The sequence below is a fragment of the Tenrec ecaudatus genome, chromosome 6 (genome assembly GCF_050624435.1).
Source record: "Tenrec ecaudatus isolate mTenEca1 chromosome 6, mTenEca1.hap1, whole genome shotgun sequence".
NCBI classification, from domain to species: Eukaryota; Metazoa; Chordata; class Mammalia; order Afrosoricida; family Tenrecidae; genus Tenrec; species Tenrec ecaudatus.
In genome coordinates, this window is record NC_134535.1 from 83,573,292 (window position 1) to 83,598,841 (window position 25,550).

The 25,550-nt window shown below is 48.6% G+C and overlaps 1 protein-coding gene across 4 annotated transcripts in view; it reads right to left on the reverse strand.

Moving 5' to 3' along the window:
* DIP2B (disco interacting protein 2 homolog B) overlaps window positions 1-24,220 on the reverse strand; it is a 226,851-nt gene extending 202,631 nt beyond the window's left edge. For 2 of the 4 annotated variants that reach the window (XM_075551696.1, XM_075551694.1), the window contains exon 1: window positions 23,988-24,220. In XM_075551696.1, coding sequence (XP_075407811.1) covers window positions 23,988-24,087 — 100 coding nt within the window. In that variant the 5' untranslated portion in view covers window positions 24,088-24,220. The remainder of the gene's footprint in view (window positions 1-23,987) is intronic. The other 2 variants (XM_075551692.1, XM_075551693.1) reach the window with 2 other exon arrangements.
* Window positions 24,221-25,550: the final 1,330 nt, after the last annotated feature.

The window sequence follows — 25,550 nt, forward strand, 5'->3', positions numbered from 1 at the left end:
CCCCATGTTACGACTCCACTGTCTCCCAAGTACCTTTCACCTCACAGTGCTTCCCAGCCAATCCCCAAAAGCCACTCGGAGACAGGGCTCTCTAAGGGTAGTATAAACTCCAGGAAAACCAGGATCTGGCTACCACATGGTTCTCTAGGAAAGTTAGAAACAGTCCTCAGTCTGAGGATGCAAACTGACCAAGAGACTCTTGTCCCGTCAGTTCTCCTCAAAATGCTGATTCAAACTTCCCCCAGCAAAATAAATGCCTAGCTAGACTTCAAACTGTTCAACTAATGGCTTTTGAAAAAGAAAAACAAAAAACAGAGTTTTAGGGAGTGAGGTGGGGCACACACTTTTTCCCCAACTCCCAAGCAGAAGTGGGAGAGCTTAAAAGGAAAAAAAACTACACCAAGTCCCAATGATGTGTCAGCCTCTGACTTCACTCCCTTTCAGAGACCAAGTTCTTTCTCCTGGCCTCCCTCTCTCCGTCCTCCCCGTTTCCCCAGTTCCCCGAGCACAGAGTGGTCTTCTTCCCTGCTAAGGCAGTTAAATATGTGATTAGAATCCACAACTTACTCTGTGCAAAACCCCCTCTGACTCTTAGGAGCTGCTCCGTTTCTACAGGGAACATGTCTTAACACGTGAGAAATGCAAACACAAAAGCAGCCAGCATCCAAGCCCAACTCTGTTCTGCCTTGAACGGCCTAAGTATCAGCAGCCAATTAAGCTTGGCTGGATTAATCCGTTCCAATGGAGGCCGAGAACACTAGCAGACTCATCCCCACCACTCTCCTCACTCTTTCAGAGTTCTGAAGACACATGAAGTCTTGAACTTGACAAGACTGAAAATCGAGAACCTTGATCAAATGACAACTTTGTTTGGCAGGTGCCTTTGAGTTGGTTCCGACTCACAGCCACCTAGGACACAGCAGAGTGAAGCGCACGGGGCCTGCGCCATCTTCACCAGCTAGCCTCTGCTGGAGCCTGCTGTTGCAGTCACTGGGTTGATCCATTTCACCAAGGGTCATTTTCTTTTTCACTGACCTTTTCCTTGACCAGGAATCTCACTCCCTCACAGCCATTGAGTCGATGCTGATTCACAGCAACCCCATAGGACACAGAACTGCCACTTGTAGGTTTACGAGACTAACGCATTCATTACGGGAGTAGAAAGCCTCATCTTTCTCCAGAGAAGCTGCTGGTAGTTTTGAATTGCCAACCTTGTGACTAGCAGCGCATCAGGTCACTGCTATGCTCACCTACGGAACAATTCAAGCACATGGACAAATGCCCTTAGCTTCCATTTGTTTTTGATACAGTCCGGTGAGGTAAACAGAGAGGGCCACGTCTTGCCGGCTGTGACTCACAGCGGACACCATCTCCTCCTCGTTCCCACTGCCACCTTTGCCTCTTGAAGTGTGGGTAGCAGACCGTCAAAGGTTGGGAAGGCAGTTTCCTGCCATGTGAATCAGAAATAAATCACTGGAAACCGGCTTGGCCAGGACTGGAGGTGCTGGTAGTCACTCTGCTTCACTTCAGGCTCCGGTTCCTCCCCATTTTATCTCAGCAGGGGGAAGTGTGCCTCTCCCACGGCATGTCCAGCTCCCCACCCCGAGGCCTCAGGAGCAGTCTCCGGCTCCTCCGGCTCCTTTCTGGGACGGAATGGCACATGGCTCTCCCAGGTGTGGATTCACCTCCCTCTGCTCACAGCCACTCCCTAAATTAACGTCTGAGACTAGAGACCTCTTGTCTCACCTGCTCTTACTCATCCTCGCGGCACACAGCCTTACCTCACCTACCCTTGATGTCACTGACCGCAGCCTGTGTGCGCCTACAATTACATGTCTGTGACTTCTCCAGGTGAGCTTACTAACTTACAGGCGGTGGGTTTCTGGTATGTCTTCACAAAGCACACCCCCAGCATACATCCATGGCGTTCATTCTTGATTTATTTTTAACCGAGAGAACACTCATGAGGTCATCAGGAAAGAACTCCCTGGGCTTCCTCCTCCACCACCTATAAATATCTGCCTCTGCTCCGGTCTTTTCCCCCTCTCCTTCGGTTCAAGCAAGAGAGGAGGCCCTCCAAGTATCTGGGGTTCCAACTGTTCCGGACTCTTAGGGACCCGGTTCCATCACATGCTGCCACTCCAGCCCCTTTTCCCCAAGACCTCTCACTCCTCCATCAACAAATGAACCAGCTCCGGTCTCTCCCTTCATAGGAGTCATTAATTCTGCCACAAAATATCTACTGCATACCTACTATGTGCCAGGAGCTCGTAATGTGAATAAAACAAAGTGCTTGCCCTCACGCATCTTACATTCTAGTGGGGAGAGAGCTGGAAACCCATGAGACCTATCACTCCAGCAGCTGTTCTTTGTCTACTGCACAGCCAGGCAAGAAAGGGCAGTGTCCGTGACTGTTCCCTTTCTCTTCTACCTCGCATTCCTTACCCTGTGCTCCTGGAACACCCAGCCGCCCCACCAACACCACGAAGCAGCTCAGGGAAAGGTCCTACCAGTGGCATCCTCTCCTTGTAAACCCCAATTACGCATCACAAACCAACATTACCTCCCAATCATGTTCTCGCCAGCCCTCTGCAACCACAGACCCTTCCTTACACTCCCTTTTCCTTTGCTTTGCCAGCCACTCAGACTTCAACACCAGGTTTCGGTCAGGTTCCCTTTCTCCAAGAGAGGAACCCCGGTGGCATAGAGTTTATGAGTTATCCCTCGATCCGCAAAGTCAGCAGTTCGAAACCCCCAGCCAATTCTTGGGGAAAAGATGGGACTCTCTACTCCCACAATGAGTGAGTCTCGGACACTCGCAGGGACAAGTCTACCTGCCCTATAGGTTCGCTAGGCAACAGCATCAACTCAATGGCAATGAGTTTGAACTGGGTTGTTTTCCTTCAGCTTACTCCTGACGAGGTGAGGCTTCCCAGAGCTCCGCGTTTGGCCTTTTCTGGCTTAATAAACACTCTCCTTGGACCATCTCACTCATATTGGCAGCATCCATCACCAGCTATACACACCAGGGAAAGCTGAACAGAGGCACACATTCAGGACAGACCTTGTGAAAGATTAGCTCCAAACTGCCTGAGACAGAGCTCCACTTGAATGTTCCAAAAAGCTCTCAAACTCTAAGGAAAATCCAAATTATATTCTCAAACCCAAAATGGTTCTTCCTCCTCTAACCCCGTGTTAGGAAACTCTGCTTCCTAAAATACTGCCTCTCATTCCCTTTTCCTTAATCTGACAGCACAGACCAGAAACTCACCTCAGGAATCTCTTTAGAAATCTTCAAAGTCTCCCTGCCCGATTGGGCCCCTCTGGCCATGTGGCTGTTGCACTGTAGTCTGTGTGAAGGGTGCCCCCTCAGTTTTTTGACTCAACAGCTTAAAACAATCTTTCTCTAGGGTGAACTTACAAACAGCACCCACTCTTGCTTACAATTCTTCAATGATGCACACGATCTATAATTGCTCTTCAAACTCCCACCTGAAGAAAGTGTTGAGGGGCAAAAGGTCTAGAGAGGCACAGCCATGGGGACAGAACATACTAGCCTTAAAGATAACATTTCAATCTTAGATGTAGATTTTGTATGCTGCATTATATTCATGTTTTAATAAAGCAATCGGTTCGCTCAAGCAGCAACTAAGTGGGCACTCCAGGCAGCTGCGCCATGTGTGTGGTACAGCTTTCAGCACACAGGGCAGAAGCATGCCCCCTCCTTCCCTCAAAGCACGAGCCTAAACAAAGAACAAACAATCATATCATTGTGAATGAGGGGAGTGCAGGGTGGGGACCCAAAGCCCATCTGTAGGCAACTGGACATCCCCTTACAGAAGAGTCACAAGGAAGAGACAAGTTAGTCAAGGTGCAGTATAGCACGGATGAAACATACAAGTTTCCTCTAATTCCTAAATGCTTCCTCCCCACCCACTATCATGATCCCAATTCTGCCTTACAAATCTGGCTAGACCAAAGGATGTACACTGGTACAGAACAGAGCTGGAAACACAGGGAATCCAGGACAGATAAACCCTTAGGACCAATGAAATTAGCGATGCCTGGAGGGGAAGGGGAAACTCGGTGAGAAAGAGGGAACCAACCAATCACAATGATCTACATATACCCCCCTCCTTGGGGGACAGACAACAAAAAAGTAGGTGAAGGGAGACGTCGAAAGTGTAAGACATGACAAAATAATAATAATTTATAGATTATCAAGGGTTCGTTGGGGGGGGGGATGAGGAGCTGATACCAAAGCTCAAGTAGAAAGCAAATGTTTTGAGATTTATGATGGCAACAAATGTACAAATGTGCTTGACACAATGGATGGATGTGTGGTTTGTGATGAGTTGTACAGACCCCCAATTAAAAAAAAATTTTTTTAAGCATGAACCTAAGGACTGGAGCAGAATTGAAGATTTATGGCCACAGGGAAACCCACCCCTCCCCAACCTGTCAATGATGTTCTTGGCCTGGCCCACCTGTCCAGGCTTACTAAGTTCGCATTTCACTCTCTAGTTGTAATTAAATCACTGTGATTCTTCACACTTGATGGCCTAATTGACAAATTCATGCCTTTCTCCAAACTTAAGGTACTCTCCTCCCCCGGGTCTGTCTACCCACTAGACACCCATTCAACAGTTAAATTTGAGCCCTCTGATACCACTTCAGGGTGTAAGTCAGGGTACATGCCACTTCCCAGAATACTCCAGGTACACTGCTGCCTCTCTGCTGTGGGTGCCCTCAGGACTCATTCATGTCTCCCTCATGGCGCTAACGAGGTAATGAGGTAATAAAGATACTTGCTGCATGCCTACTGCTTCAAAAACAAGGAAAGACAGCTACCACCAGATCCTGCCCCTCCTAACCTAAGTCAAACTTACTGAAAGTTTTGCTTTATTTCTGAAATTCATCCATTTCCTCACATTCATTCCCACTGGAATCTGGCTTCGGGCCCCTCAACGCTGCATCGAAACCACATCCACTGGAGTCATGGATCATCCACGGGGCTAGAGCTGACAAACCCATCAGAACATGCACTTTACACTCACTCCCCGGCTGGCAGGTAGCTGACTCACTCACTCACTCACTCACCCACTCGTGTACAGCAACCCTAGATCTTTGTCTTCTGGGTCCCCAAACTCTCATTTTCCTTCTCTGGTTTTCTTGCTAAACCTGCAGTCTCTTCTTTCTAGTCTTTGCAAGCCATGTCCCTAGTATTTTCTTTTCTCTCTCTCTTTTTTTTTGGAGGAGCCCCCAGTAGCAGTGGTTACACATTCGGCTGCTATCTGCAAGGTCAGCCGTTCGAAACCACCAGCTGCTCCAAGGGAAAAAAAGACAGGCTTTCTACTCCCGTAAATAGTTACCGTCTCAGAACCCATAGGGGCAGTGCTACGCTGTCCTATAGGTCTGCCATGAGTCAAAAGTCAACTCAATGGCAGTGAGTTTGGGTTTGGGGGTTGTTCTTTTTTTGGCCTAGGGATCTCTCCATTGTCGGCAGCCCTGCAAGTCTTCTCTTGGCTTGCCCAAGTATTCTTTCCTGGAAAAACTTATTTATTCTCATGGTTTGAATCATCTTCCTGTTTTAGTTCCGTCTGGAAACCAAATTTGGATCCATAAACCCAATTTCAACATTTAATTCACTAACCCCAATAGTCTGCACAGATGGTAGTTTAACAACTAGTATCACAACAGATGTATACAGTACCTACTGTGGTCACCAACCGGGTGTTCCAATGGCTCTACCACATGGCTTGTGCTGACTATCTTCACACCGATCCTATACAGTGACATCTATGACTGCCATTTTCCAGATTGGGAGGAGGGGAGAATCCCACCTCCAATGAAAAGCATTTCTTCCCCACAATTGTAAAGAGCAGTTAAAAGATACTCAAATCAAGTTCAGGATGCTGAACAGTTTACATATTCCTTCTTCTGACACTGGTGACCTGTTCATTTGCATTAAATCATCTTAATCACATTGCTTCCATTCGTTACTAAAACAGGATCATCTTAACTATTAAGATGTTTCACAAGTGCTATTTCTCAATAACAAAGATAAACATGAAGTCATTCACAGCGTAATCCAAAACCCTAAATAAATGAAGTTCCTGGCATTCTGCTGTATTTATCTATGTACAATAACTTAGTGTTTGAGAACTGTCTTGGACACAGGTCCTCAAACAGGCACTGAGAGAAAGTCTATAGGACCTGAACCTTGAATGTTCTGTGGGTTCAGTTGCACAGATTATGGGTGGCCCAAGAATGGCCTGAGAGGACTCGCTGGCCCACTTCAAAAAAACACTGTTTGCATATACCAGATAAATCAACCAAAGGTCTTATTAGTTCAGCAGAGCCAATATTTACCAAACAGCTAAATGGGTTACTTCTCCGGCTGCCCCACTTTTGGCAAAGGTATAATGTATCCAAGGACAGGCACAGGGAACGAACTGAGTTTTCACCACCGGAACCAGTTAAACCACAATGAAGGACGGTGACAATGTCTGCTCTCAGAACAACCCACACAGCTAACGGAGGTCTCAGACAAGCTCCTGTGGGTGACGCACAGGGAGAGGAGAAAGGGAGTCCACCACGCAGGGCAAAGTACAGCAAACATGGAGAAGCAAGCGTGCGTCCCCAGTAAGTGGCGCGGCTCCAGCTCTGAAGTGGGCCTGGGAGCAGGTTTGGTGCAGGGTGTTCTGTCCATGTTTGCATAATGAATATCAGCTAGATTGAATTAAGCTAAGTAGTTAGGTAGGCTGATGAAATGGAAAGTTGTCACATATCATCCAACTGTAAAAGTCACATGCAGAACCAGAGGGCATTGATAAACTGGTGAAGGGAAACAGGAAAAACAAACATCCTAAACTAACCAAATGGCAGGAGGCAGGAAGCATCATCACAGGCGTCTGAGTGGCACTTTCTACCACTGTCCCTTTCCTTCCAGGCAGAGGTGCTCGGACCTAGCCTGTGCGTCTTCACTCATCTGTTTTTATCAGTTTTATTGGCACTTAACCCACAGATCACATAATTCAATAATATCAAGAAGAGTTGCACAGCCATTACCACAATCAATTTTAGAACATTTTCTTTTTTTTCCTTTTTCTTTCTTTTCCCATGGCTAAATCACTTTTAAAACGAGTTGTGTAATCACCAGCAGCTCTAGTGCTCCCTGCCCCCTCCCACAACATCTTTACTCTTTAAAACTGTCTCCCTCTAAGGCAGGAGTTCTCAACCTTCCTCAGCCATGACCCTTTCATACACTTCCTCAGGTGGTGGTGACACCACCCCCACAACCATAGCATTATTTTCATTGCTATTTCATCACTGTCATTTTGCTGTTATGAATCAGGCGACCCCTGTGAAAGCGGTTTCAATCCCAAAGGGGTCGTGACCCACAGGTTGAGAACCGCCATTCTAAGGACTCCTCCAGGGATCTTCTCCCTGCAAGATGCCTTGCTCACTAGACAAGTGTTCGCTACTGGTCTCCTCTGGGCACCGGGGTCACAATGGGAACAAGAAGCCAGGCCTCTGTCTATGCATTTACAGGGCTGACACTGTACCATGGAAGAATCCAGGGGGGAAATAGGAATATGAAGCAAGACTGAGTCAGTGGTAATCATTAATTGGGGAGAGGGGGTGGACACAAAGGTAAAAGTGTGTTGAGGAATTGCTGATTTTACCTGTCTGGTCAAGGAAGGCATTTCTGAGACGGCGACTATATGGAGCCGAGACAGAAAGGAGGCACAGGAAGAACTGCCAGGCAGAGGAAAAGTAAGGCAGGCAACCGAGGCATGAAAGGAAGCAAAAACAGGCTTCATCATCTGCCAATTTCTCTTCTCCAGGATTAAACCCACTACCATACCCCAGAAGTCCTGGTTATATAGTGAGTTATACATTGGGCTGCTAACCACAAGGTCAGCAGTTTGAAACCACCAGCCACTCCTTGATAGATAGATGAGGCTTTCTACTCCCGTAAAGAGTTACAGTCTCAAAAACCCATAAGGGCAGTTCTACCCTGTCTTATAGGGTCGCTATGAGTCAGCATCTGCTTGACAGCAGTGTGAGACCCTACCTAGAATTCTCTATCCCTAGTCATACTTTTTCTCCATTTAATTTTTACCAGGTAATATATATTACACTGGACTTACCCTCACACTACACTTCTTGGCTGTCCTTACAGTACATATTTTCTGTTTCAAGGATCCTTACTTATCATTTAAGGTCCTGATGGTGCTAACCACACAATTGGTGATTCAAACCCACCAGCCGCTCCTTGGGAGAAAAATTAGACTGTCAGTTCCCGCATAGATGTCTGGTCTCAGAAGCCTGATGGAGAAGTTCTACTCCGCTCTATAAGGTAACTGTGGATTGGAATTGAAGGAAGTGGGTTGGTTTGGGTACTGGGTAATTATGTTTTGAGTTTATTATCATTCTCCATCTATATAATTAATTATGGGGATTTGAAAGGCCACTCCCCATCATTTTCCTCTCTTATCCTGTTTCAGGGTCTCTTTCATATCAAGTGATGCATACAGTTCAACTGTTAGCCAAAAGGTCGGAGGTTCAAGTCCACCCAGAGGTACTGTGGAAGAAAGTCCTGGTGATCTGCTTCAGAATAGTCAGCCATTGAAAGCCCTGTGGAGCACACTTCTACTCCGAATACATGGAGTCCCATGAGCTAGCCACCGGCTCAAAAGCCACTGGTGTGGCAAACCTGGCTGGTTAGTCTGTTACTCAGATGGAGGTCTCAGCCTCTGGGTGATAGCCACCTTGGGGCATTCACCGGGAACTGTCATTTCCCTGCAAGGTGAATAATTTCTAGACTACCTGTAGATTTGGGGGTGGGAGGAGACAAAATCTTTCCCAACCATCATCAAAGTTCTAATATTGCAAATGACAACATTCTGCCTTGTGGTTGTGGCTGTTTTCGCTTTACATTTCTAGGAGCCTGTAAGATATTTTATTTTGTCAAGGACTTCACCAGGCAATGCCCAGGCTCGTGCCTTTTCTCATTGGTCTTGCCAAGAACACACAGCTCATTCGATCTGTGGTATTTTACAATTTTCATTCATTTTTCAGGTCAGGTAATTTTTCTTTTCTTATTACTTATTTCTCTTCATACTGTGATTTGCATTTTTAGATTCCCTGGGCCTGTCCTCCAGGTCTCTGAAAGTTCCCTCTGTTGCTGGTGTTCCAAATGCCGCTGTTCTTCTGCGTGAACTGAGTTCAAAAGAGAAGTCAGCAGAGATGTGGTAAAACTGTCATCCTCCCTGGATTGTTTCAAAAGAGATCACTGAAAGGTGACTTTATCATTCCAGCGAAAAATTGAAAAGACGAATGAAAATGCTGAAAAGGCAGTTATACAAATCAGTCTCTTCTAAATCCCAGGCCCCAAGTCTACGGCCATTGAGTCCAGTTTGACTCAGTGCATTGCCTCTGCCCCTTTGGGTTTCCACAACGGTCCATCTTTGTGGAGCAGACTGCAGAGCCTTTCCCCGAGGGGTGGCTGGTGAGTTTGAACCTCAGGTCTTGTAGTTACCCACTAAATACAGACCCACTAGGCCACCAGGGCTCCATTTTTAAACTCCAACACTTACTGAAGCCATTGCTAGATGTTTCTATATATTTCTTGATCTGTCTTGAAGAGATCTGCCTTCTTTCTACACACCTCTAACCCTCTTGGTGGCCCTTGCATATATATATATACACACATATATATATATATATATACACCAAACCTTTATAATTATTGTTCTATTGATACATTCCACAACTCGGTAGGGACCTGGAGCGCGTAGGCAATCTTATCGTGACACTCAATGCCGACTCACAGTGCTCCGGGTGAGTTTGGGAGACTGGAACTTGTTACAGAGTAGAAAGCCCCATCTTTCTCCTGAGGAGTGGCTGGTGGCTTCAAACAGCTGACCGTGCAGCTGGCAGTCCAACGTTTAACCACCAGGGCTCCGATTGCACTCACAAGAAACTTAAAAGCTACAGTGCGGAGGCAAACAATATAGAAATGGCACAAAGGCAAAGAGGTCAGTGAAGTGTTAAACTGCCTTAGTGAACAGACCAGCGGGCTAAAGATAGAAGAGATTAATGTAAACTAGAGCAGTCAGCTGGTTTCGTGATGAAGCAGACACCAGTCGAGGCTTGAAAGATGGGTAGGATTTTAACGGGGCAAAAGGCAGTCCTGGCAAAGAAAATACACACTGTCAAGCCACAGAGGTCATGAACGAGCCTACCTCTGGCAGGAGAAAGCCTGAGGAGCCAGCCCGGACTGCAGCAAAGTCAGTCAGAGCCGGGAAAGGAGACGAGCGAGAGGGAGGCTGGTGAAGGTCTAGATCTGCTCAGTGGTTAAACGAGCCCCGAAAGGCACTTGGGTTCAGAGCGAGGTGCAGCATTCAAGCAGCTTACTCAGGGAGGTGTGAGTATATTTACAAAAGGAGATTCCCTAACTCTTACATTAACTGAGGTGGGGGGGAGGGAGATAGCTTTCATACAGGCTAGCACTTGAAATCCAAGCTCAGAGGAGCAACCAAATGGGGAAGTTTGCGAACAGGAAGTCCATCTTCTAGTACTTCTCCTTACAGGAACACAAGCAAAGACCTCTGGGAGGAAAATGCATACCCATGCTTTTTCTACCAGTTCAAATTAAACATGAAAGTTTCCCTAGGCCAGAGAGGAAGTTCCGTAGAGTTAATAACAACAACTCAGGCATTTTGAGTCAGGGTGCTTGTCTTGGTCACAGACTGACTAAACAAGAAACCAGCTGGAGCTTCTACCTAAATTCAAGCTGGGTTCAATTTTTTCAGAGGGGCATCAGAGCCCTATCGTTCATTCTTGCTGACCTGAGGTAAAATCCACAAGTCCCGTCTATGAATAGCCTAAGACAATGTAGTCCAGAGGACTGAAAGCGATACAATAAAAACAGAAGTTTTCATTTGTCCCTCAAACAACAGCATCAGTCTGGAAATACGGGATTCTAAAGCATCATGCCACAAAATAAGAAATGTCGCTGAGAAAAGGCAATTAAAGTACAGGTAGTTAAAAAATACCTTTAAAACAAAAACTTTAAAAGACCCAGGACAAAATATTCTATCATTGCGAATGAGGAGGAGTGCAGAGTGGAGACCCATCTGTAGGCAACTGGACATCCCCTTACAGAAGGGTCACAGGAAGAGATGAGCCAGTCAGGGTGCAGTGTAGCACCATTGAAACACACAACTTTCCTCTAGTTCCTTAATGCTTCCCCTCCCACCCACTATGATGATCCCAATTCTACCTTACAAATATGGCTAAACCCGAACATGTACACAGATACAGATAAGAGCTGGAAACAGGGAACCCAGGACAGATAAACCCCTCAGGACCAATAATGAGAGTAGCGATACCAGGAGGGGAAGGGGAAGAGGGGCCAGAAAGGAGAAACTCATCACAATGATCTACCTATAACCCGCTTCCTGGGGGGTGGGTGAAAGGAGACATCAGTCAGTGTAAGACATAAAAATAATAATAATTTATAAATTATCAAGGGTTCATGAGGGAGGGAGGGTGGGGAAGGGCAGGAAAAATGAGGAGCTGATACCAAGGGCTCAGTAGAAAGAAAATATTTTGAAAATGATGATGGCAACAAATGTACAAATCTGTGCTTGACCCAATGTATGTATGGATGGATTGTGATAAGAGTTGAATGAGCCCTCAATAAAATGATTTTAAAAACTTTCACTGACATCAATCTAATGCCAACTCAAAGTGACCCTATAGGACATGGGAGAACTGTCCCTGTGGGTTTCCAAGACTCTTCACGGGAGCAGGCCGTTTCATCTTTCTCCTGGGGAGTGACTGTTTGAAGCAGTGGCCTTTGTTAGCAGCTCAGTGTACAACCGACTAGGTCACGAAGACTCCCTGTACCTCTACCCAGGGACTGTGAAGACTGTCCAGCTGTGGAATTTCACCTAGGGAAGGACCGCGCAGCATCTGAAATATTTCCTTCGCGAGTTTTCCCTTTTCAGTTTCTCATCATCTCCACCTCTAGTCAAGGAAGGGAAATTAGAATACAGGCACATAAAAGTACCTTTCACTTTACAAATGGTCTTAAAGAGAGTTTTTTTTTCCTTTTAAGAATTTTATTCTTAAAAACAATAAAAGAATTTTATTCTTTTAAGGAAAACAAATGAGGTCGCAGCTGGCCAGCAGTTAGTCTGAAAGGAAGAAGTGAACCTCTTCTGTACCAGATGGAATTCAGAGCGCAGGTTCTAGCGTAGCAGCTGACCCCTGACCACCTGTGCCACCCTACCCACTGCCCTCACTCAGGTCGATTCTGACTCCTGGAGACCCTGAGGGGCAAAGGAGAGCTGCCCCCCAGGGTATGCAAGGCTGCAAATCTTTGGAGAAGGCTCCCGCACCATGGTCCCACGGAGCAGCTGGGGAGCTCAAACTGCTAACCTTTCACCTAACAGCCAAGCACTTGACCACGGTGTCACCAGGCTCCCTCACAAGCACCGTGTTCTTGTTGCCATCAAGTCGATGCCGGCACAGAGTGAGACCCTGGAGGACAAGTTGAACTCCGCCCAGTGCCAGACCCACCAGGGCTTCCAAATCTGAGCCCATCGTGACACCACCGGGCCGATCCATCTTATCAGTGAGCCTCTACTTCACCAAGCATGATGTCCTTCCCCAGGGACTGGTCCCTCCTGGCAACCTGTCCAAAGTACGTTGCGATAAGGTCTCTCTAGCTGTAATTCCACCCAGATTGTTCTCTCTTCGGCAGCCCCTTCTCATAATAGTAGCTACTGACTCCCCACCTACTTACTGGCCAAGCAGGATGGCTAGTCTTAAGCACAGGGCCTGTGACATAATAAGCACTTGGCAATTGATGGTTACTTAGGCAGAGATCTTGACATATAAGCTGGTTACTTACAGAGGTCTTAACTGCTTAAAGAAGGCTGGCTTCTCCCAAGACGGTGAGTGAAATTGAAAGTAACCAGGGAGGCAAAGGGGAGAGCAGGCGAAGTGAGCCTTACAGAGGGAGGCAATGTGTACAAAGGCATGGAAGTGAGATGGCTTCCAGATAGCAGTCAAGCTCAACTTAGCCTGCTCGGCTAGAGAGCAGAGAACGGCATGGACGGAGCAGGCAATGGAGCAAACAAAGAAGGTAGATCTGGGTCTACTACGCACAACAACAAAGCCCCACTGTGCCTCCTGGTTGGTACCAGCTCATGGTGACCCCATGGATGGCAGAGTAGGCCTGCTCCACATGCTTTCTCGGCTGTCATCTTAAAGAAGCAGAAGCCAATCACCAGACTTTCCTTGGTGATGCTGGGTGGATCGAGGCCCCAACCTTGACTTTAGTGGTTGAGCAAAACTTACTGGACCTTGGAGTCGCTGAGGAGGCTTGGGTTAGATCCTGTGGATGGGCAGAAGTTCATTACAAGAGGGGAAAGGGCACTGATTTGTGTTTCGGAAAGATTACTCCATCACCACATAGTAAAGATGGATTAGAGCAGTGGTTCTCAACCTTTCCAATGCTGTGACCCTTTCATACAGTTCCTCATGTTGTGGTGACCCCCCAACCATAACATTATTTTCATTGCTACTTCATCACTGTCACTTTGCTAATGTTCATCACTATCACTTTGCTACTGTTATGAATCAGGTGACCCTTGTGAAAGGTTGAAAACCGCTGGATTAGAGGAATAAGATAGTGGAGCTAGGCACACCAGCTCCACACCATCTAAGCAAGGAGGGGGGAAAGTGCCTAAATAACCACCGTGAGAACGGAGAAGTACAGAGTCAACAGGACTTGGTGACCCATTATAAGTTAAGAATGACCCACACTTGTATTTATTTTGGCTTAAGTAGTGGGACACAGACATTCTGAAGTGAGGACTATCTATGAAAAGGCAGGATGCCAAGATGGAAAAGGAGGGGGAGGAGCTCGAGGTCCACAGTGGGGGATAGAATGGGGCACCCAGGGGGATGGCCAGAGCAGAGAATAGTGGCTGGAGATACAGGCTAGGATCCGTGTGCAGCCAGGATAGCACGTCCTGGAAAGGGATGAGCTTCCTCAGCCACTGTGTGCTGAGGTGAGAGGAAGGACAGAGACTGACTGGGGGACATCCCTGCTGAGGAGGAAGGGAGAAACAAAGAAACCCAATAGAAGATGAGAAGGCTCAGGGAGGGAGCCAGGAGGGAATGCCAGGCAAGTCAAGGAAGTGCAATCCCCTACAGACAATGGCCCAGAGCATCCAGAGAAAGAGACTACAGTCTGACATGGTGACCATGGAGCCAGTCGTTGCAGGGGCAGGAAGCCCAGCCTGGAGAGTGAGGGCAGCAAAGAGTGAGAGGCAGGAAATGGAAGTGAGGCTGCCCAGGATCTCAGCTAAGAAAGGGCAAGGAGACAAGCAACAGAGCCAGAGAGTGAGCAGACAGACGGACGGACGGATGGACGCACATGGGAGCCAGTGGACCCAAGGAAGGCTAGTCGGGGAGGTTTAATTTTGTTTTCTAAAGATGAGAGCGACCCGAGCATAGTTCAAGGCTGAAGGGAAGGAGCCAAGATCTAAGGGTCCAGTGAGAGGCTGAGGATGAGAAAAGAGAACAAAGGCAAGAAGACTGAATGAACAGATCAATCGATCAAGGCAGAGCTCAAGCTCCCAGAAGAGTGCGGAAGGAGTGGAGCCGAGAAGACTGTCAGGACAGGAGGGGGCAGAGAAAGAGGAAAGGAGATACGGGTGGGAACAGACAGATAAGTAAGTCTAGGAGTGCTACGGAGCGAAGCTTAGGGGGGTTGGCTTTAAGAGCTAATGAGAAAGAACACGGTACTCTTGTCAGCTTGGTTTGTAACTTGGCTTTATAGGCCACTGGGAAAACGGGTGAAAGCTGTACACTCACAGGCTCCCGACAAAGACACACACACGAGTCTGCAGGCACTTTCATAGTGTTTCCTGGGCAGCTGAAGCCAACCCACGCATCCAAAGATGGCATCTGTCAGCTGGGATACTCTGGGATTCCAAAGAGAGGGACTCGGAGGCCTGTCCTGTTCATCAGAGAGCATCTACACTGAATGGCATCATGTGTTGTCATAGTCGTTGTTGTTAGCTGACTCCCTGTATGCCCAGCACCTCCATAGGGTTTCCAAAGCGGCGACCTTCCAGAACCTGCCTTCCTAGATGCCTCTGGGTGTGGGTTTGAACTGGCAAACCTTTCTGGCCTTAGTCCGGTGCCACCCAGGGTCTGCTGGAATACTTCGCACTTATTTGAAGCACAAGGATGTGGAAATCTCTAAGACTGTGTGATGGACTACAGCAGGGGTCCTCAAACTTTTTAAATAGGGGGCCAGTTCACTGTCCCTCAGACCCGTTAGGAGGGCCGGATTACAGTTTTTAAAAAAAACTATAAACAAATTCCTATGTACACTGCACATATCTTATTTTGAAGTAAAAAAACAACAGGGCAAACACACCCGGTGGGCCGGATAAATGTCCTCGGCGGGCCGCATGTGGCCCGCGGGGCAGTAGTTTGAGGACGCCTGGACTGCAGGATGCCTGCAGAGCGCTAACTTAGAACCTAAGGTCACATAGAACACGGAGGAGACGATCCCTGTTTTTGAAAAACTTAGAATTTCAGGACAATTAATGACGCTGGACCTTAGATTTAGTACAGGCTTTAGATAAAGAGTAATTATTTTAATTATTTTTTAAAGATAAAAGCTCTAGAGCTGATGGGAAACTAAAACCCAACCAGTCAGGTCTGGAGACAAAAGTCTAAACAATGCTGGTGGTAAATGTAATGCAAAGATAGGGCACAAGGCAGCTCTCAAGGAGGAACCGAAAAGGGCCAATTCACTGAGGACGAAGGGGCACCAAGGATAACCCACTGCTCACTGCCATCACACCAACAATCACCCACTGCCCACTGCCATTCAAGTCAAATTTCAACTCACTGTGACTCTTCAAAACTCTGAAACTCACTGCCATAAAGTCAATTCCAACTCATAGCAACCTTATAGGACAGGGTAAAACAACTGCCCCGGTGAGCTTCCAAGGCTGTAACCGTTTATGGAAGTAGAAAGCCTTGTCTTTCTCCTGCAGAGCCGCGGTGGTTTCGAACTACTAACCTTGCAGTTAACAGCCCAATGTATAACTGTTACACTTCCTGTGCTCCTACAGTGACCCTCTAGGGCACAGCATAACTGTTCCACAGGTTTGCAAGACTGTAATCTTTAAGAAGCACAGTGTTTCCCGCTTTCTCCAGCAGAGCAGCTGGTGGGTTTGAACCGCCCACCTTGCGGTTTGCAGTCACTTGCAGTCAAGAACATAACCTCTGTGCCACTAGGGCTCCAGAAACTAAACACAGGAAGGATCAGATACCATTGGAAGGTTCCAAGTACCCACATGTGCCTCTTCGATGTGTGAGTCTGGGAAGGCAGGTTTAAACTTCCAAACCATTCTGCCTGAATCCACAGGCTCAGAAATAAATGTACATAGACCAGATGTCTGCATAAAACAAACCAGCCACTAGTTTCTGCTCTCATCAACTGCTTCCAGTACCCAACATGTGTTGAACTAAGAGTGCAGGGTGCCAACAAGTACAACTGATAGAGGAGTCGAGCCTTTTAAAACACACACAAACAACTGATTCCATTCATCAACTCATACATAACCATCTTCTATAAGATATTAAAAACAGCCAACTGCATTCGTTCACCACCAGAAGTCATAAAAATCACACACACTGAGTGCTCCTTGCATACCACACCCTCTATTCGGGTCTCCTCCTGCTGTCCCATTTTAAAGCGCATGGAGCAAGGTTAGTGATTCAAGTCCACCAGCCACTCCTCTCGGGAAAGATGAGGCTTTCTGCCGCATTAGAGTTACAGCCTCAGAGTTACAGCCTCGGAAACCCACAGGGGCAGTTCTACCCGGTCCTACAGTGGCACGATGAATGGAATCAACTCGATGGCAGTGTTTTTCTAATTTTTTGGAATGACCTGCAGTGATTACAGAAGATAGCGGACCAGCCTTCGTTAGCCAATCATCAAAGCTTCCAACCTTTGCTAAAATGAACACTGGGGAGGTGCTAAGCAGAACACTGGAAGAGAGTGACAGCCACAAGAGACTGGGCCACAAGTTTAAAGATTAATAATGATTTTATTCCAAGACGTGTAAAACTGTAAGACTGACTTTTCAAAATGCACACCAGAACTAGGGTATCCAAACAAGTCATGCACTTAGAGGCTTGACTTGAAACTCAAGTATGTGAAAAGATGGTATCTTTCCCTGAAGCTCTCCTCCGCCACCCTACCCATAACCCAGCCTTCCAAGGAATGAGTCTACCCCTTCTCTTCTGGGATCACCCTCAAACCCAGTGACCAACCTCCCCCCCTCTCATGACACACAAAAAGAAACCCCAGGTTAGAATCACTCTAATTTCATAGTCACAATAGTTCTGCCTTCAAAAGAGCATCACCAGCATTTCTACACTTGACTCCAAGTAGCCTACAAGACAGAAATCCCCAGAGAAGGAAGACACGTTGCCATGACAAGAGCTTTCCAAGGAACAATGCCACAGGCCCTGACACCAAAAACCACACTCACTGCCCCTGAGTCCACTCTGTGACCCCGTCGAACAGGGTAAAACTGCCTCTGTCAGCTGCCAACTGAAAACGGAAGTCAAGAACCTCCCTTTTCTCCCTTGGAGCAGCTGATGGTTTCAGACTGCTAACCTAACAGCCCGAACAAATAACCCAAACTGCCACCGGAGTGCCTGCCAGCCAGCCCCAAATGGGAGTTCAATGCAAGGATGTTCAAAAGCAAAGCAAGACCAGGGGCCATTGTGGATCCAACACCAACTCATGGTGACAGCACGTGTCAAGGTGGAGCTGTGCTCTGTGGTCTTCAATGGCAGTGGCCTTGCAGAAGTAGACGACCTTCCTGTCATCCCCCTCACACACACCTTTTCACCAGCAGGTGAGGACCTGGTGGTTGGCAGCATCCAGGGCCTCCCAGGAGGGGTATGCTTTAGTGAACTGATTCCCTGTCTTGGCAACTCCAGGTCATAAAACAGAACTGCGCCATAAGGCTTCCTTGGCTGAGAGACCTCTGGGCCTTGGTTCCTTGGTCCCTCTACATAGGGACCAAGGTTGCTATGTATCACCAACCTTGGATTTGCAGTTGAGTGCAAACCATTTGTGCCACCACAAGCTCACCCAACGAACCAGTGTAGATCAGGGTGTCATTTGGAGCCTAAGAGATCTACCTCTTAACACTTTAACGTCTTAGCCAGAGGTTCCCACACTTGGCCTACTCACAAAACAATGACTCAGCACCTCCCTGGCAATGAAAAACGTTTATACTCTAGCCTATACTCCAGGGGTAAGGTGGAGGGGTCTGCCTCTGCAGCCCATCTCCGAGGTCGGTCTAGTGCCTCCAGGGGCCAGTACCATCCACTTTGGGAAACATCAGTGTAGTGACTTCGAGTTGGGCTGTGAACCTCATGGTCGGCAATTCAAAACCACCAAGCAGCTCCAAAGGAGAAACACTGGGCTTTCTAATCCCATAAACGGTTAGTCTTGGAAACCCACAGGGGGTCGCTGAGTCCGCATTGACTGGATGGCAGTGAGTTTGGAATTTGTTTGGGGTTTACTTAAAACTCCACACAATCTCTTTCCTCAATAGTCCTGGCATTAATATTGTAAGTGCTCTCGAGATGCCTGCCTGTGACTTTCTGAGAAGGGGCTATCCCATGAATCTATATGACGTTAACGGGGGCTTCAAAAAGGGGATGGGAAAAGGGGGAAGATTTAATATTTTTCCACAAACCTTTTGAAGCCCCCTGGTATTTTGGAGGGGAAGTGGTCAATTTCAAGGAGCTATAGTGACACAGTGTTTAAAGCACTCCCCTGCTAACTGAAAGGTCAGCGGTTCAAATCCACCAGCCTCTCCAGGGAGAACGCTGTAGCCTACCACTGCTATAAAGATGAAGGACTTGGAGGGAATGGACACCGCATGTGGATTTTCGTCTTTTGTTTTGTTTTTTACTGGGGGGAGGGGGTTGTTTTGACCCAATTTCCCATTAAAGGTAACCAAACTCAAGGCCATCAAGTCACTGTTGATGCATAATGGCCCTGTATGTAGTTTCCATGACTATAAGCCTTCATAGGAAAGTCTCAGCTTTCTCCCAAGGAGGGACTGGTGAGTGTGAAGCACTGGCGTTGTGTTTAGCACAGCACCACCCCAGTTCCTCATTAGAGACAGAGGATGAGCAATTTAGTGATTTGCCAGTTTTGGAGTGGGTTCATTCTCAGCTCATTTCTGAGACCAAAATCCAACCTTGGTCCAGTATCTTTGCACAAATCAGAGGACCCTCTTTTCTCCTCTTCCAGGAGCCCCGGTGGCTCAGTGCGCTACGTGTCGGGCTGCTAACTGAACTAGCTGCTCCGGAGAAAGACGAGGCTTTCTACTCCCATAAAGAGCAACAGTCTCAGAAACCCACGGCTCAGTTCGCCCGTCCTACAGAGTCACTATGAGTCAGAACTGACTCAATGCCAGTGACTTTGGGGGTTTTTTTCCTCTTCAACTCTTCCCCTCTCATAGAGAACTCCCTTCGACTCCCGGGAAATCGTGCTTGCTACAGTAGAAGGTCAGCAAAGCGGAGGAGGGCGCTCACGGAGCCGGAGTGACCCGTTGGCTGAACAATGAGTTCATCAGGTTGTGAGGACGGCCCGGAGGCGGGCAAGGTTCTGTGCTGTTGTCTGTGGGGAGTTGGGGCCGACTCAATGGCACCGACCGCCACCACCCCTCTACCTTCCAGGGGGACCCGGTGCTCCCCTCCAGGGACTGCCCAGCCCTGTGATGAAATGGACGGGAGAAAGGGAGGATGTGACGGTGTTTGTTGCAATTGTGCTCAGAGAAGTGTTCAAACAAGAAAAGGGAGGCTCCCTTCCTGTAAGTATTATTGCATCTTAAATACCTTTCCAGTTGTCATCGTTGGTCTGTGCACAGACACCCAGACACTGGGCCTCTCCTGACACGCCACAGAGGCTATGGCTTCACGTCCTTGGCCCTGCTTAACCCACAGCCTGCTCCACCAGCCACTCACCAGGGTTTTATTGACAGGGCCCTGCCGGCCTGCTCCATGACAAGACAAAGCAAATCACGCTTCCTCCTTCCTTGGGAGGCAGCCATGGTACATCACCATTGTCAGGCTTGCTTTCCCTACCAGACCGGGGCTCCTGGAAAGCTGCTCCGCTCTGCAGCCCCCAGCACTCTCTCCCTGAACTCCCAGCCAGAGTGCCCATGCCACCCCCACAGTCACCCAACAGGACAGAACAGAACTGCCCCTCAGAGGGCACCAAGGTTATAAATGTTGACCAAGAGCAAAAAGCCTCATCTTTCTTCCCAAGCACACCAAAAAAACCACACTCATTGCCATCCAGTCAATGCTAACTCTTTACAGTAGAAAGCCTCATCTGTCTCCCAAAGAGCGGCTGGTAGTTTCGAACTGCTGACCTTGCAGTCAGCAGCCATGACATGCAAAGTAAACGTGGGCAAATGCCTGCTGAGCTGGAAGGCTGAAAAACGGATTTGAAAGCCATTTCAGGAGGCGGCGCCAGAATACTCTTTGGACTTGTGGCACACAACTGTTTGGAAGCACTGCCTCAGAGTAAAAATGAGTTCATCACTTGTGCAATAACAGTACAGACATTTAAGTCATTCCATGCTAACAGATACCACAATTACAGGCCCACCTAGGATAATAATACTTATTAGAGATGTAGTTTAGATAAAACACTTAACCTTTCTGAGCCCACGTTTTTCCTTTTTCCCTTCTATTAAACTCCAAAGAGCAAAGATGTGTGTATCGAGGGGGATGTCAGTGGGGAGTAGTGATGATGATGATGATGATGATGATAACACCTGCTCTATTGGATCATGAAGTTGTAACTTCGTGTATAAGGAAGATCGTTACACAATCTATAGTCGGACAGACGCAAACAATTCTCATAAGAATTGAAAAACAAAAAAGTCAAAGTCAAACAAAGTCAGAAGGCTCTGAATAACAAAATTCAGACAACAAAAACCTATTGCCCAACGTATAATGCTAAGACTAGTAGTGACAGAATCCTAAGACCTGTGGATCATGAGAATAAGAAAAACAAGCCTGGGAATACTGGCAGAAACCTACTCATCTATAGGAGGGGGGGAGGGATGCACAGAAAAACCCATGCTGATATGCAAATTCCGTTTCTAGCCGCTTCCCTGGGAGGGGGCAGGCTGGTCTGTTTGGCGCAGGAGCAGCCTGCCCCAACCACTGAGTCCACTGTCACCTGCCTGAAACACTGGGCACAGCACAAGCACTCTGCAACACTGCGCTGCGGCAAACGGCCTGATGAAAACACGATCCTGCATTTCGAGCCCAGAGTTGGCCCGTCTTAGGACCAAAGCCTGCAGCTGCAAACACAGACAAGCATAAAGCAAACGACCCAACAGTGCGCAGCTTAGGACCCACTGCAGCCTGCACTAAGAAACAGGACTAAAATGGAGAAAGGAGAAAATGTATCAGGGACAGCAAGGCATGATAAGCACATAGTTTAAAGGACTTTTTTCAGATGGAAAAAAAAATTGGGGAAAGGGGGCAGAGAAAACATCTCTGTTTTTAAAAAGTCAGTTCAAAATATGCTGGAGTCGTATGCTAAGACCTAGGTTTAATAGATTTGGGGGCTGTTAAACTGTTTCTCCATCACTTGCATCTTAATCATTTGTCCACCTATTTCTCCAGTCAAGCACCCGGTGTACTTGAATCAAAGAGTCAGACAGACAGATGGCCAAATACTGACACTGCAGAACCCAAGATTGAGCTGCCTTTCACTGAGTCTTCAGCACTGCTAACAGAGTCCATGGGGTAGAGTACAGGGTGATGTACTAAAAACCCTAGAAGCTGCAAAATCGAACGAAGTCAGCCCAAACAACCATGCACTGGAAAGGCAAATCGTGCACTTAGCCTTCAAGTGTTAAAGCCTCAGCATTCACAGCTTAAAAGAGTTTCACGGTTTTGGAAGGAGAGAAAGGTGAGCTAATCAGTTGCGAGTCCTAGAAATAGTTCCTCTGAATCTTCTCTAGAAACCCCCAGAAACGTAAACAACAATCAGCTGGAAGCAGCTAAAGCAAGAAAGGGTGCTTCCAGGATTTCCCTCTCTGTGCAAAAGCAATCAACTCCTATTTTTAATCTAGCCCTGACGCAGCCGTCAGCCACAGCGCTCTCTTATTAGCAAATCAAAGCTAGCTGGTTTGCTGCTGCAAAGCAAAACTGTTCTAAAGTCAGATTTGAATGCAAGTCATCCCAGGTTCAATGGCGAAGCTGTAGTCTGGGGACAGAAAGCTATCTTGAGAGGCAGAACCAATGGTGAGGCAAAAGTCCCCTCCTTTCGGGGGGACACACTTTACAGAAAAATTACAGTTCTGACAAACCACAGGCTCAACCATGCAAGCCTGCAACTGGATCCACCTGGTGACCATTTCACCTGGTGACCATCCCAAGGATTATGACCTTCCCATCAGCCAACTCACCTACCACCAGTGATTCTGGGGGCTGGCCCAAGAATAACTTCCCAGATGATTAATTGAAAAATAATACATTGGTAATTAAGTGTATGCAAAAAGAGCACCTCCCTCTACATAGGAACAAATCTGAAAGGGTTATTAAAAAATTATTTTCTTCAATGCCTGACTGGGTTTGTAATATTCTGGTTTTCCACTTTAGAGGGAGCGGGGGGGGGGGGGGGGGGGGTGAGGCGGTGTGAGGCGGTGAGACACCTATACTACCTTGAACAGTAAATAAAAAGTCAGCACTCCCTTGGGAACCTGTCCCCATCTTCCTTTCCAATCAGCAATTTTTAATCCACTTGAAAACTGCCAGAAACAAGGACCTCTGGCAAGGACCTCAATGCGAATACGCAACTCTTGAGGGGACCGCGAAAGCACAGCGAGCCAGCTTGGAGAAAGAAAATGCTGCTTTTGTCTGCGAGGCCGCCCGGGATGAAAACAGGAACTTTACAGAGAACGGCGCGCCGCCGCGCCGAGCAAGCGACAGGCCCACAACGGCGCACTGGGTTTCTCTCATTGTCCTCCAACGGACTTCTCTAACGGCCGTGGCTTGATTTTAGCCCATTCCTGTCATCTTCCCAAATAAATTCAACCCTCCTTCCCTCCTTGTGCCACACCATTGTCACAAGAAAGAGGTGCCTGGCCGGATTGGCATCGAACCCGCAGCCACCTCGCCCCCGCCCCCGCCCCCGCCAAGGCTCTGAGGGGAATCGGATGCGGGACGCACAGCCCGAACCCGGGCCCCCGGGGGAAAGCCCTTCCGACAAAGGGGGTCGTGCCGGGGGCACGGCTGTGCTGCTTCTCTCTGGGTCAGCGCCGCGGCCCCTCATCTCCCGGTGACCCTCAATGGCTTCACCCCGCTCCGGTCCCACTCCTGTCACTCGGGAGGCAGCCCGCATTGTTAGGAGAGGGGGAAGGAACGCTGCGGGCTTCCCATGTGTCTTTCCCTTTCTTTCTTTTCAGGGCGGGGGGGGCACGAGAGACAGGCCCTCCCCTCAAAAGCCTGGGGGAAAGCAGAGAGCTGTCAGCCACCCGACGGGCAGCCCTCACCCCCACCCAGCCCAGACGCCCGGCGGGCGCAGCTTTGTCTCGGGCTGGGGGGCAGGGAGCGCAGAGGCAGCCCGGGCCTGGGGAGGACCCCGGCCCCCCCCCCCGAGAAAACAATGAACGGCACGGAAACCCACCTCAAGCGGGGGGCAGCGGGGAATTCCGACCACCCCTCAGAGCGAGGGCCAGATTTCCTGCACTCCGCTCCCCACTAGCCGCTCCGCCACCAGGGCGCGCGGCAGCGGGTGACCGGCTCCCCGGACTCCGACTCCCCCGGGATCCGCGGGGCGCCCGAGGCGCGCGCACCCCCCGCCCGGCTCCTACCCTCCGAGAGCTCCAGCTCCAGCTCCGCCAGCTGCGCCCGCACTTCGGGCGGCAGCGCCGCCACCGCGGCCGGCGAGGGCTCCAGGCCTCGCTCCGCCATCCCGGCTCCGCCAGCCACACTCCGGAAGACGAGAGAGGGGGCCGAAGGAGGGACGGACTGACGCGACTCCACACCCCGGCTACAGGATCCGGCTCCGGCCGCCGAGCGCCGCCAGCGCTGCCGCCGCCGCCGCCGCCGCCATGAGTGAGGGTCACGTGACCGCGGCGGCCCCGCCCCCGGCCGGGAGGACGCGCCGCCTCCGCGGCCCCGTCTCCCGGAACCAGGGCGCCCAGGCTTACAGCGCCCTCTACTGGGCGCCCGGGCCGCTCGCCCGGGCCGCTCGGCGGAATGAGCTCATCGTGCGTGTCCGCTTTAGCACCGCGTGGACAGACAGCGCTGACCTTTCACGAACTCCTGAGCAGGGCGTTTTCAGGGGTCCCGGGCCTTATTTTGCCCAGCTGCTTTCTTTAGTGTAGTTCTTTGCCGCGCCTTGCTCATTGAGAGCTACCCATTTTTAAGGACCCAATCAGCCCCCTGCGCAGGGGCTTCCCGGCCCCAGTTCGATAGCATTTCAGACTGAAAAGCGGGGGCGGGAGGATATTTCCTCATGCCTAGATGTCGAAAGATTGGCAAGTGGTGATTTACTCGTTTCAAAAGTATGATTCGAATCCAACATAATGCGTCCTAACGTGTGTGTGTGTGTGTGTGTGTGTGTGTGTGTGTGTGTTTTAAAACCAGGAAGTATTAGGGCAGATAAATTAACTCGTCAAATTGTTTCGTTTATGGACTTGATTTTTTTTCCCCTTCATGCCAAAGGTTCCCCTTCATAAGGAATTCCATTGTTTTCACTTCCTTTCCGTGCTTATCCAAAGTTGGTTCTTTGGGGGGGAGGAGGGGAGGAGTTCCCACTATTAAGGCACTAGGCCTTTCGAGACAGTTTGTCATATCTTTCACAGGCTGTTGGGATTGTTTTTTTTCTTCTAAGTTAAAAAATAATTTCAGTTGGGGAAGAAGAAAAAAAGGAATGTGATATCAGGCCAATGGAGGGGTGAACTTTGAAATTCCAGTTACAGGTGAGGGAAATCCAAAGGACTATTAGAATCTCTGGTTTTACATACAGACTGCTCCAGTTAGGGGATTTTTTAAAGCAGAAAAGTCCTTGACACTCCTCCCATCAAGAGGTGAGAGCGTATCTCACCTGTGAATCTGTATGGGCCGGCTGCTCCTCTCACCAGTAGAATAAGGTAGAAGTGACACTATGTGACTCCCAAGGCTAGGTGCAAAAAACAGCATTACAACTTCCACCTGGTTCTCTTGTAAGGCTTCTCACCAGAGGCCACAAGTTGTTCTTTACGTGTGTGTGTGTGTGTGTGTCCCTCTCCCTCTCCTCAGAATACAGCCTGAAAGAAATCCACAGGGAAGGCCATGTGAGATATTTGGCCAACAGCCCGTTAAGTCCACCCTTCTTGTCACCTAGTCCACCAAAACCCAAACACTGCCATCAAGTCAATTCTGACTCATGG